Source organism: Herpailurus yagouaroundi, unplaced genomic scaffold, assembly GCF_014898765.1.
Source record: "Herpailurus yagouaroundi ecotype Mexico unplaced genomic scaffold, PumYag 67793, whole genome shotgun sequence".
Lineage (NCBI taxonomy): Eukaryota > Metazoa > Chordata > Mammalia > Carnivora > Felidae > Herpailurus > Herpailurus yagouaroundi.
The window spans coordinates 503,913-517,515 of record NW_024420586.1 but is presented as its reverse complement, the minus strand read 5'-3'; the positions used below and the strand labels follow the sequence as shown (position 1 = coordinate 517,515).

Below are 13,603 nucleotides of genomic sequence, written 5' to 3'. Positions count from 1 at the left end.
CTTTACTGATTTATTTAAAAAAATTAGAACAAAATAAATCTATAGACATGGGCTAAGAATTGGTGAATGGCCAAGTACTGCTGCTTGAAGCATGATATTATTATTACTATTAATGTTATTATTATTTAAAAATATTATTAAAATATTATTATTTATTTTGGGAGAGAGAGAGAGTGAGCGAGCAGGGCAGGGGCAGAGAGAGAGGGAGACAGAGGATCCCAAGCGGGCTCTGTGCTGACAGCCCTATGAGGAGCTTGGACTCATAAACTGTGAGACCATAACCTGAAGTGAAACCAAGAGTTGGACACTTAACCGACTGAGCCACCCAGGCGCCCCTGAAACATGATATTATACTGAAGAAATATACACACCTCTAACTGGGAAGCTTAACTGCTGTAAAGTTGATGCACTAATACAGTAACCAATTTGGGGCTCATAGGCGATGGTATCTAGACATTCATTCCAATCTTGTACATTAGTAACAGGACAATCCTGTAGATGGGTGACAAGGTCTCCCACAAAAAGGCCTCTGGGTCCAATGGCAGGTGAGTCCTTGGGAAGAGGGTACAACCAAATCAGATAATATATGAAGACAAGCTATGATTTATCTGACCAAACAATTAAAGACTCTGATTTAATTAAATGGAATATTTTGGCTAATGCAGAAAATAATCCAGCTTTGAATCCAAGATGTACAGTCCTAGAACATTAACAAAATCAACCTAACAATTATAGTTACTTTTCCTACTTCTCTAATTGAATTTTTCACAACTGAAGAAACCCCACTTGCCAACTATGAAGATTAAAATGATAAAGTTTTTCCCAAACTGCTTATTAAAACTTTTTGTGAAAGTAGTCACCAGAATGCCTTCATTATCTTGTATATCCTCGGTGGATAAAATTGTAAGACAAGTCCTTATCTAAACACAGTCCCAAATATACAGACAATACCACAGCACAATGAATATGTGAATCAGTTGTTCACAAAGGTAATTTTCCTTTTCTGAAAGCCTGAACAGAAGACTTGATGCCATTGCAGTAATTATTGTTTAAGGGAGTGAAATACAGAGTTGAAGACATTTACTTAACTCCCATGAAATGTTCCAGCTGGCTAGCCTAGGTTTCAATCTTCTTACTTAGGAGTAAGGACATTTGTCTCAAAAGCGCAGTTATAAAAATAAACAGTAAAGGTAAATGATGCATTTTATCAACAAACTACAGGTAGAAAACCTTTATACTATCTTTGTAACTCAGAACAGAAACAAATTTAAGTATTTTTAAAAAGCCAATGTCTTCCACAAAACTTTCTGTTCAATTTAAAAGGATGATAGCAATTTCTTCAGGAAAAACTGAGCATTCTGTATATGAGAACTTGAATAAAAGTTCCTGACATCATAAAATGCTGTGTTACATCACAATCTGGTAAAAGGATGCCCCAAGTAATCCTCATTATTTACCTCAGCAACTTCAGTGATGAGCACCCCAACTCCAGTGTAGTAAAACGGCAAGAGAATTACAGGGAGGAGCACGAGAGCTAAAATACCTAGGAGTGCAAGGACGAAATTATGCCAGATACCTGAAAAGAGAAAAAAGAAAAGTCAGCTCAACCAAGGGCAGGAATGATCTAGGTATCTGGACTTCATAACACCTGGGCATTCTGATAAATTACTGAAGTAACCAGAAGAAGCCGCGAAGCAGACAGATCTACTTACTAGTACAGCAGACAGATGTTCAGTTAGAGGCCCCTTCCATTTCAGATAGTGAAATGTAAAATGAGCATGTTTATACCACATTAAGAAGACGACATACTAATATGACTTAACATTAAGAGAATCTATATTCTAATACACATATAAAACATAAATTGAATTTCTACTCACTTTATCCTCTTTTCAGAAAACATATACATTATTAATCAAAACATACTTGTGATCTTTGAAAAAAATTTCAGAGCTATTCAAATAAAAGTAAAGACTAAATAAAAAACATTCTTGCTGAGCTGGGTTATGGACGAATGGGTAAAGAAGATGTGGTTTATATATACAATGGAATACTACTTGGCAATGAGATAGAATGAAATCTGGCCATTTGCAGCAACGTGGATGGAACTGGAGGGTATTATAGTAAGTGAAATACGCCAGGCAGAGAAAGACAGATACCATATGTTTTCACTCATATGTGGGTCTTGAGAAACTTAACAAAAGACCATGGGGGAGGGGAAGTGGAAAAAAAGTTACAGAGAGGGAGGGAGGCAAACCATAAGAGACTCTTAAGGACTGAGAACAAACTAAGGGTAGATGGGGGTAGGGGAGAGGGGAAAGTGGGTGATGGGAATAGAGGAGGGCACCTGTTGGGATGAGCACTGGGTGTTGTATGGAAACCAATTTGACAATAAATTATATTAATAAAATAAAATAAAATGGAAAAAAATAAATTTCCACACACACACACACACATATATATGTTTATATATATAAAGGAAATCCAAATGGTACTCAGAAAAAGAGATTGTTTTAAGAATTAAACTATTAAGGAGAGTATTATTGATGAACTAGAGTATGTATCTTACACCATGTCACAGACTATAACCATCTCTATCATATATGCAGAAATGGTTAAGGCGAACCCAGTGGTGTGCTGGAGGCTGGTCCTGCCAGCTTGCCACAGTAGACTGTGTACATCTCTTCCTAATTCCTCCTTCAGGGACTTTGGGTTGGTACCTTAAAATTGGCCATGGCAGGAGTAATTATACCACAGAAACCAGCAAATGCTACATATCAGAGCTCCTCACTCTCCCTTCCAGAGCCAGGGGTTAAACAATCACTAGCATAGCACTAGATATCCTCCTCCCCCCTACCGATCCTTTCCTTCTTGTACCAGTTTTTCTCATGGGGCAGAGTGGGGGCTCTACTAGCACTCTGAACCTTGCAATTCTTATTTGTGCAAGTCTGTCCCTCGCACCCCAGGATATTTAGCCTTTCTGGCTCCCACCCACTGAATGCCATTAGTACTCTCCCTTGACTGAGACAACCAAGGAATGCTCCCTGCCCCCCACACATTCCAAACATCTACAGGAGGGTGACAGCACCAGTGGTTGAGAGCCAACGTTTTATAGTGATAGAAATGTAACCTAAAGACATTTCCCAGACTTGCAGGAATCTGAGTTTGGCCATATGACTGCTTTGACTAACAGGATATGAGTGGAGGTGATGGGGATATCATTGTCCTTATGGCTGGAATGTAGCTAAGATAGAGACAAGCCTGAGTCAATGACACAAAAGCTGCATGTTGGGAATAGTGAGCTAACAAGACAGAAAAGCCTGAGTCCTCCAAATAACACAATTAACATTTCAGTGCTGAACTACTTACATTTGGAATGTTGTATGAGAGTTTAAGCCATTGTTATTTTTAATTACAGCAGATACCCAAGACAAGTTTCTTGTACCTTATTCATACTGTTAAGATGTTCTTTTCTTTTTTTTTTTTTGAGTGTTGTAAGTTGTTTTAATTCCAGAAATATCCAGGGCAACTCTAGTACAGGACATTATGGGTAAACAATCTTTTCTGTTCTATACAGAGAGAGATCTTTTAAATACACCAATTGTATCAAAGTATCTACTGGAAACTGTATTTTGATTTTACATTTTTGAACTTTGGACTTTTTCCTTATTTGCATATTCTATTTATCCCATTTCTTACATCTAGTACTTTACTAATTTTCTTACATCCATTATTTTACTAGTTTATCAGAATGCCCAGTTCTTATAACCATTACAGAGTAATTCATTTTTTTTTAAAACATATTGACTTATTAAAAATTTTTTTTTTAACGTTTTTATTTATTTTTGAGACAGAGAGACAGAGCATGAACAGGGGAGGGGCAGAGAGAGAAGGACACACAGAATCGGAAGCAGGCTCCAGGCCCTGAGCCATCAGCCCAGAGCCCGACGCGGGGCTCGAACTCACGGACCGTGAGATCGTGACCTGGCTGAAGTCGGACGCTTAACCGACTGCGCCACCCAGGCGCCCCCATATTGACTTATTTATAAGGTTCCCTACTAATGATAACATAGGCTGCTTTAACTTTTTCATACAATGCTACAATAAACAGCTTTGTTCATATTGTTATATATCTAATTAAGTATGCATCTGTGAGGGTATGGAAAATTCCATAGAAATGGAATTGCTGGGTCAAAAACAATGTGCATTAAAATTGACCTCCAATGAGTCTGCATTAATTGATATTCTCATAACTGGCATGTTTCCCTACCCTGTAAATAACCCTAGATGCTAGGAATATGTTAGACTTTGTCATCCGCGAGGTGAAAAGTAAAATCTGTTGTGATTTAAGCTTGTACATCTTTCATGTTTATTAAAAGGCTATTTGTATTTCTGTTGTCTGAGAACTATTTCTATCTATCGCATTTACGTTTTTTTTTTACTAATTTGTATGTATCATTATTGAATGTATATATTGAAAAATTTAGTCCTTTCTAAGAGTATTACAATTTTTCCCCCAGTTTGTATTTTGGCTTGGTTTATAGTTCTGCCTATGCAGACATTTTACATTTTGGTATGGTCAAATTGCTCCTTTGCATTAAGCCTTTCCCAGTTCAAAATTATAGAAGATACTCACCTAGGGTTTTCTTGTATTGCTTTCATAGCTTCATTTGAAAAAAAAAAACAAAATTAAAAACTTGTTTTTGCCTAGTGGAATTTACTCTCTAGTGAAACTAACTTAGGGATACAGCTATAACCGCCCTCCTCCCCACTGCCCCAAGTAGCTGGTCCCAACACAATTTCACAAAATTATCCATCTTCCACCCCTCCCCCCACAACCCTAGCCTATTACATTTGCCACTGTTATGTTTATGTTAAATTCAGCTTTCTCCCAGCTCTACCAGGATTGCCTAGATGCTTGCACTCTCACCATCACTCCCTTATCAGGATAATCCCACCACACAGTCATAGCACAGACCATGCTGTTTTCCCACCCAAACAACAGCGTGCTTTCTTGACTTTCTGAGCAGCCTCTTATCTCTGGTCAGGGACTTGTCAGGGACGCAGCTGGTATGAGATCACCCCTCTGGATTCCAGATTTGCCCATGATGGCTAAGTGGCAAGAAGGGTGGTACAACACGTTTCCTTTATTTAAACAACGTGTTGTCCATTAATGATTTGTTTATAAGTATACCAAAGGAATATTTGTTCTTTTACTTTTTCTAGAACAGGAGTTTTTAACAGCACTATTGGCATTTTGAGCCAAATAATTCTATGTTGCGGGGAACATGTTGTTGTGCATTGTAGGATGTTTAGCAGCATCCCTAGCTTCTATTCACCTGATGCCACTAACAACCTGCCCATTTTCTCTATTTTCTAGCTATGGTATTTACACAGACAAGTTTTTTTTTTTCCATCTTTGGAACAGGTTATTTTATTTTTGCTTCTTCTATTACACAAGATGTTAAAAAGTGTTATCAAGTGTTAAAAGTCAATACATACAAAATACATTCTACAACTAAATACCACTCTCTTAACTGAACATGCAAAGAAGTTATACTGAACACCACCTGCAGTATTTTGGGGAAATAAAATGACTAAAATAGATTGAATTTAACTATTAAGTCACATCTAATATTCAATACTACATAACTCAATTCAGCTAAAAGATAGTTATGAAAAATGTTTTAACATCAAAGAATACAACCAAAATTAAGATAGCAAACAAAGCCTATATAACTTTTTTTAAACAGGAAAATACTTCATGTAGGTTACTGTTCATTGTTTTAAAGAAAATCTATTCCAAGCAAAGTTATCAACCTTCAGAAAAACCATACAAAGAATTACTAAACATATTCCTAAAACTATAAATATGAACATTTGGAAAATACACAACTTTAAAAATTTGTGAGCAATAGGTGAACTTCTTATTTTAAAAAATGTGAAAAGAAGTCCCATTTTTAGAAGAGTTGTATAAAGAACCATCTTTTGATGTGAGGTTCATAAATTATCCTTGTTGGGACCAAACGTACAAAACACCATGTTTTTCAAATAGTATTACAGAACAAGATATAGCACCCTAACAATGTTATATAAAGGTATATATATTAAATATATACATTTTACTTTTTACTTTTATTTTTACTGCTCTATCAAAACATGACCCTTCTTTATACAGGAATCAATAAAAATATTATTTCCTACAAACAATACACAAAAGTGGCATATTCATTTTCAATCATGCTCCTGGAAGACACTTCCCAACTTTGAGAAGGGTCTTCCCTTCTTACTGGCTGTTTTTGCTTTTAGCATGCATTAAGATATGAGATTTCAGGTTAGTTGACTGAGCAAACTTCTTATTACAACCAGCAAAGGGGCACACGTAGGGCCTGTCTCCGGTATGGATTCGCACATGTGTACGCAAATTGAAATCTAGGGAAAAGCGTTTTCCGCAGCCTTCAAATGTGCACTGAAAGGGCTTCTCTCCAGTGTGCACCAGCTGATGTCGTTTTAGTTTGGAGCTCTCGACAAAAGCTTTGCCACATTCTGCACATACGTGGACTCTAGGACCGTGGACGTGCAGATGTTTTCGCAAAGCAGAGTTATCCTTGAACATCTTCTCGCAACCTTTATGAGGACAAGCTACTATTCTTGGAGCATCTTCTTTTTTTTTTGGCTTCACTTTAGTAAATTCTGCTAGTTGTTTAGGATCTGAGAGATCAATACCAGGTAGTCCTTCAGGAGGAAGCTTCTTCCCTGTCAGGTACTCTGAATAATCAGGAGCTGATTTCTCAATCTTCCCTGTCTCCTGGTCTCTTTGGTCATCTGGGGGCCACAGGGTGATGGAGAACTCATCCTCCAGGGTGATCTGCACCTGCTCCTGCTCCCACTTCTTGCTGCCAATCTCAGGGCTGCTACTTCCCCGGTGGGCCTCACTATCAGTGTGATTCTTCTTACCGCTGGACTTCTTGCTTTGGCTGCTGCGCTTCCTGCTGTGGCTGACCGCTGACGACGGCGCTGAAGCTGCCAAGGAAGCCAGGGTCTGCTGGAAATCGTCTTCACCGAGCGGGATGACCACCTGGTCCTCGAAATTGTTGCTGGCCTGCAGGTCGTCTGACTCGTAGTAGCCCACCACTTCCTCCTGCGTCTGCACCATGATTATGTCCTGGTCGTGGTCTCCTTGGCTCGAGTTGCTGGTAAACAGCGGCTGCAGCGCGATCAGAGGCGGTTGGTGGTGGCCTCCGTGGACCCAACTGCCGTTGATAATCTCGTACTCTGTCATGGGTTCCATCGACATAGTCTCCACAGGGACGACCTCCACAGGCACGGCTTCCACGTGGATCTGGCGCAGCTCCGTAATATCTTTAAGTAACTCTGAATTTTCTGGGGGGATGTTGAGAGAGTCCTCTGAGGCCATGGCTCGGCAGCGGTTTTGGCTCCTGGAAGAGCAGGTGGCGACTGGAAGGCTGCGGATACGGCTGAGAAAGAAAAAGGCGAGCCCCACAGAGCGACGGTTGCGGCGAAAGACGTGGAAGACGCGAAAGCGGTTGAGGACGCGAGGACGCCGAGAACGCGGAAGACCGCGGGGGCTTCTGGGTGCCACTGGCGCATGCGCTTCCCAGCGCCTCAGCAAGTGCGTGCTCACGTGCACACCCACGCACTCGTGGACGCTCCAGCCCTCGCGCACATGTTCCCCCCACCTCCAACGCCACGCTGTTGTTTGAATATTAATTCGGTAACCAGCTTCTTCCCTGAAGTTTTCCACATTTCCGTTGATTTTCATGTTTTCTCCCCCCCCACCCACTGCAAGGCATACAACAATATCTAAAAAAAAAAAAAAAGCTTACTCCTTTATACTATTTTTGTCTTTTCTCTTACTGTACTGACCCACATTTAGAGACCATTTAACAGTACCAGTGTTAATTGATAATGGGATTGCTTGCCTTATCCTTTAATAGGAATACTTTCAAGTGTTAACCATTAAGAAGTATCCAGCTATTTTTAACCTTTACTAAGGATTTTTGCTTTTTAGCCATTAATGGATGATGAATTTTGTTACTCAGTCCGATACCTGCTGAGACGAGGATTTCTTTTTCCCCCAATGGTAAATAATGTTTACCACCTTAAAATAGATTTCCTAATGTTGAACCATCCTTGTATTGTTTAGATACACCATAGGTAGAGTTTCTGGTACTTTCCAAGATGTTGTATCAGTGCTCTATTAGCTTAAAAATTTTTCTTTAAGTTTCCTTCTCCATGTGATCTGAAAAGTTTATACTAAATTGGAATTAAAAAAAAAAAACCTTTTCCTTTAAGATTGGAAAGAATTACCCCTATGAAACTTTTGGGGGCATTCTTCATCAACTTTCTTATTTTCTCCCATTGTAATTAGGCTATTGAGATTTTTTTCTTTGTTCTCTGGAGTTTACGCCATTTATATTTAATAATCACCCAAGGTTTTGAAAGTTTTTTGCAGAGATGAATAAAGAACACTTTTTAAAATAGTTGTTTTAATTTTCTCTGTATCAGTTGTCATTCCCCAATCTGACTATAAATTCTATTGATGCTTTCTCCCAGTATAATCTTTTTTCTTCAAAAAACCTCTTATATTTTTATTTTTTAATTTTCTTAATGTTTATTCATTTTTGAGAGGCAGAGAGAGAGATAGCGTGAGCAGGGGAGGGACAGAGAGAGGGGGAGACACAGAATCCAAAGCAGGCTCCAGGCTCCAAGCGGTCAGCACAGAGTCAGCCCGACGCGGGGCTCGAACACACGAACCGGGAGATCATGACCGGAGCCGAAGTCAGACACTTAACCATCCAGGCGCCCCAAACCTCTTATATTTAAATTTTATTATTATTATTATTTATTATTTTCTACCTACATCTTTATTAATGACATCATCTCTTAACTATTTTATAGTTCTTTTCTCACTTCTTCAGTTGAATGTTTAACATTTATTTTCATTTATTTCATAGTAACTACATAAGGGAGTGACTTTTCCTTTTAGCAAAACTTTACACATTATTTCATTATCACTTTTAAATATACTACAATTATGTAGTATAAATGTATGTATGTATGTAGTATAATTGTATAAAACAATTATGTTTTGAATTAAATTGGTCAATTTTTATGTTTCATGGTCACTTGAAAAGAAACTGTCATGGTATAGGGTTTGACATATCTATTGATTTTTAATTTACTAATTAGTTTTGATGATCTGACTTCTCATCTTACTGCCATGTGTTGAGAGATGAGATTAACTTCCTTTATTAAATTTGTTGTTTTTTTTTCTTGCACTTTTCCATTTTCGTTTTGATAGTTTGTTAGCTGATGCAGTAAGATTCACAATGATTACATTTTCATTGTGGATTACACTCCTTATGATTATTAAGTGACCCCCTATGTCTAACTAACTTAGTGTAGTCATATTTTCTGTTCACATTTGCATGGTATATTCTGTTAATTTTACTTTCAACCTTTTTAAAATAATTTGTTGTTTTTACTGAAGAAACTGGAGTGTATAAATAATTTTGCTTTATTTTTTTCTCTTAGTATTTACTTAAGTAATCTCTACATGCAATGTGGGGCTTGGATGCATGACCCTGAGCTCAAGAGTCACATGCTCCTTAGACTGAGCCAGCCAGGTGCCCCTTGCTTTATTACTTTTGACTGAGAATCTTATAAGCTGAATTTATCAACCAAAAAGTGAGATGTTTTCATTTGTGATGTGAATACTTTCCATAACAACACACAGATGAATAAAGAAATTTAAGTCTGTTACCTGCACAGAATATCCTTAGCTGCTGGACCGGTGATATAAGTTGCAAATGAGTGGTGAACAGATCAACAAATGCTCCAGGATAAATGATGAAGAGAAAAATCCCAAAGCCATTAAATCGAACTTGTTCCCTAAGAAATCAAATAAAAAAAAGGAATTTACTACTAGTATTGCATTTTTCCAATTAATAATGTATTTAATCTTAAAACTTCCCACTATAATTTAAATTCTTGGTTAAAAAACAAGTCTCTCTAGACAGTCAAGGAAAATATACCCAAATATATGATATATATTTATCTCACAATTTTACAACAGCATACCAGTTTGGTTATCTGCGAAATTGCATTTTGTAAAATGAGGGTATTCTGAAATAGACTTAAAACTTCAAAACTTTTAGAAACCAGTATGCTGAACAAATAACTTGAAATTAGTCACATATAAAAAGAAATGGTTAATATTTCCATGAGGAACTAAATGAAAAACAGTTCAACTGTTTACTCTGAATTATTTTCAGAGAAGAACACAACAGAAAATATAATTCAAGTAAGGTATCTAAATATATTTATCTTGGCTAATATAAACAAAAGTGGAGGTTTATCTAAGTGTATTCCTATTGATGTTAAAATAAGTATACCTAAATATCCATAATGTTCAGATTGTCCTTAAGAGAACCATTTGTTATCAATTCAGTCTCTAAAAATGGAATTATACTTAACAGCCTCATAAGACCAAACAGCTACTCCAAAAAAACCATCCCCTAAATATACTGTGCTGTCATTTAGTACTATATATTTAAGAAGACTGTCTGTCCCAAAAATAAATAAACGTTGAAAAAAAAATTAAAAAAAAAAAAGATGACTGTAAAATTCGCTTTTACTTGACAGTTGGTTTTTATAAAAGATTACCCATACTATTTCACAAACATACTGTGAAGTATTAAACTGTTAATAACAATGATTTTGTATGTAAAACTCTAAAAGCTACAATGCTAAACGTATGGAAGCAAAGATGAGAGATTAAAAAAGAAAAAGTAGCTGCCCACTTAAACCACTACATGTGGCAGTATATGCTTTGTCGAGATTTGAGAGTTTATTAGCAGTCAACAGAGTCTTGTTCATAAGCAACAGGAAAGTAATAAGAAGTGATTACATCTTCTCCTATAAAACCTTTTATCTGGTCCACATACCCAGAGGATAAAACACATTCCCATCAGTATGTGTGTTCATCATGGCAGTAATTACCAGTAGGAGTGAAGGGGGAATTGTGCTCCCCTATCACAAATTTATAAGTTTAGGAGCCTTTAAAATGCTCAGGCATAATTACAATATACATTTGAGTAGTCAAGACAAGAACAGGGCATGATACTTGAAGAAAGACCCAGGTCTCATCCTCTCTTGTCTTCGTTTACTTAGGTTTCTAGATAGGCTATGATATTTGTTAACAAATTCAGAGCTTTCAATGTTCCTGCTCTAGCCAGCAGAGGCTATTAGTGGAAGCAGGAAAGTATTTTGGCCAATAAGTCAAACAAAGTAATAAGAAGGCAGGTTGGTGGGCTCCAAGTGCAGTGGTTATCATTCTGACCTAATGATGAATAGAAAGATTAGGTTTCAGGGTTCGATTAAAATCTTGAAACACCATGAAGATATAACCATGCTGTCAAATGATTACAGTGTGCACATGGTTAATTGACTATATTCATCAATATATTAATCTTTATAAAAGAGTAGTTACCTCAAAATAATGTGGATTTGCACTAGGCAATATTCACAGAAAGAAAAAGTATCAAATGAAGCAGATTTTAGTAATAAACCCTACTAAGTAAAAAGCTTTTTTTTTTTTGCATTAGTAGAAAGAAAAATATCATTACCTAATAGCTGCTATCCCATGTCCAATTTCATGTACAACACCACTAATGAGAACTGCAGCGAAGAAATAGGTCAGTTGGTTGACAGGTAAATTGATACCAGGAACCTGTTCATAGACACAATGATAAATACACAGTTGGGGACCAAGAAACCATGATGTTCACTCTGTATTAAAGCTTAAACTTCCAGGCCGAAGGTTCTGTAAACTAAAAGTGATATGAGTATCAATAGTTCACTTCTCTACTTCTTTCACAATAGAAGTAAAAAATCAGCTTTTTGAACTAGGCAGGTTTTGAACTAAGCACAGCACTAATATAAAGAGAACAGGAAACACAAGGTTAAAAACGTTGAAACTTTGACTTCCTGGAGTCTTCACCGTGGGAAAGAATTAGGGAGCCTGGCTAAGTGCCAGGGAATGCGGAGTGACAGTGACAAGGAGTCAGCAACTGTTCTACCCTCAAAGGCTAGAAGCCTGATTTGGAAATTTTTGTTACAATCTTAATCCTGCCTCTGAATTGTTATTGCAAGGTTCCAGATACTTAAGTAATATAGGATATTCCTGCCTCTCATCAATGAGTTTTCATTTTAGTATTCTCAAGTAACATGAGTGCTGGTAATTAAGGGTACTGTAATAAAGTGCCTTATTGGTGTGGGAGCACTGTGCTGTCCATTTCTTGGATTCCAACAATTTGTGTAGTAGAGTGGTCAGAAAAAGAGTATCAAAATTATACGTATTATATTAAAACTGAAATTTAATGCAGAAAGTAAGTTGTCTGGAATAGACAGACATATTAAGGACCTATGAAGAAGTCGTCTTGCAATCACATGCTCCTAAGATGATGCATTTGTATGTATCACTGCATACACAAGGGAAGTTTGCTATTGTAAGAGCTGCATGGTAAAGTCTTATAGATACCCAAGAATCTTCTCATACGATAAATAATCACTCTTGAGTTATGTCATCTGTTAAGGAGTCTATAAATTAGGTTAAGTGGGGGCACACCAGGCATCATTTATATTATTCACATACTGAGCATCTATTTCTCACAGTCCAGGAGTTGGGACCCTAAAAGTATCCTTCTAGAGGAAATTCTTGCTCTTATTACTTTAATTACAAAATGTGTTTAAAGCAGGAAAACTGGAAAACTCAAAAGAAAAACAGAAGACTATACTCCTGCTCCCCAAACACAAAACCAAAAACCATTCTCAATGTTTTAATGTATGTTCTTCTAGTCTTTTCACATACATATATTTTTAAGAATTATATTTTTATTATAAACATGGATTTGACATCTGCCCCTCTCAATAGTATCACAAACATTTTTTCCATGAGTGTTTTCTGGTTCAACATTTTTTAATTTGTATTAAAAAAAATTTTTTTTTAATGTTTATTCTTGAGGGAGAGACAGAGTGTGAGTGGGGGAGGGGCAGAGAGGGAGGGAGACACAGAATCTGAAGCAGGCTCCAGGCTCTGAGCTGTCAGCACAGAACCCGATGCAACTCACGAGCCATGAGCTCATGACCTGAGCTGAAGTTGGACACTTAACTGAGCCACTCAGGCACCCCTATTTTTATTTTTTTTTTAATTTTGGGGCGCCTGGGTGGCGCAGTCGGTTAAGCGTCCGACTTCAGCCAGGTCACGATCTCGCGGTCCGTGAGTTCGAGCCCCACGTCGGGCTCAGGACTGATGGCTCAGAGCCTGGAGCCTGTTTCCGATTCTGTGTCTCCCTCTCTCTCTGCCCCTCCCCCGTTCATGCTCTGTCTCTCTCTGTCCCAAAAATAAATAAACGTTGAAAAAAAAATTAAAAAAAAATTTAAATCCAAGTTGGTTATCATATAGTGTAATAATGATTTCAGGAATAGAATTTAGTGATTCATCACTTACATGTAACACTCAGTGCTCATCCCAACAAGTGTCCTCCTTAATGCCCCTTGCCCATTTAGCCTATCCCCC

At 37.4% G+C, this 13,603-nt stretch overlaps 2 protein-coding genes across 2 annotated transcripts in view; both read right to left on the bottom strand.

Moving 5' to 3' along the window:
* MBTPS2 (membrane bound transcription factor peptidase, site 2) overlaps nt 1-13,603 on the bottom strand; it is a 41,544-nt gene that overhangs the window by 16,001 nt on the left and 11,940 nt on the right. Inside the window, exons 4-7 of the mRNA XM_040468959.1 lie at nt 11,652-11,755; nt 9,788-9,915; nt 1,458-1,576; nt 372-552 (exon numbers count right to left, since the gene is read on the bottom strand). Of these exons, the coding sequence (XP_040324893.1) occupies nt 372-552; nt 1,458-1,576; nt 9,788-9,915; nt 11,652-11,755 (532 nt within the window). The remainder of the gene's footprint in view (nt 1-371; nt 553-1,457; nt 1,577-9,787; nt 9,916-11,651; nt 11,756-13,603) is intronic.
* YY2 (YY2 transcription factor) lies at nt 5,417-8,663 on the bottom strand. Its single transcript, XM_040468961.1, has one exon. The coding sequence runs from the start codon at nt 7,781-7,783 to the stop codon at nt 6,287-6,289; it is 1,497 nt and encodes a 498-aa protein (XP_040324895.1). The 5' UTR covers nt 7,784-8,663; the 3' UTR covers nt 5,417-6,286.

Coding starts and splice junctions, on each gene's coding strand:
- YY2 (XM_040468961.1), bottom strand. CDS start 7,783: ATGAAAATCAACGGAAATGTGGAAAACTTCAGGGAAGAAGCTGGTTAC.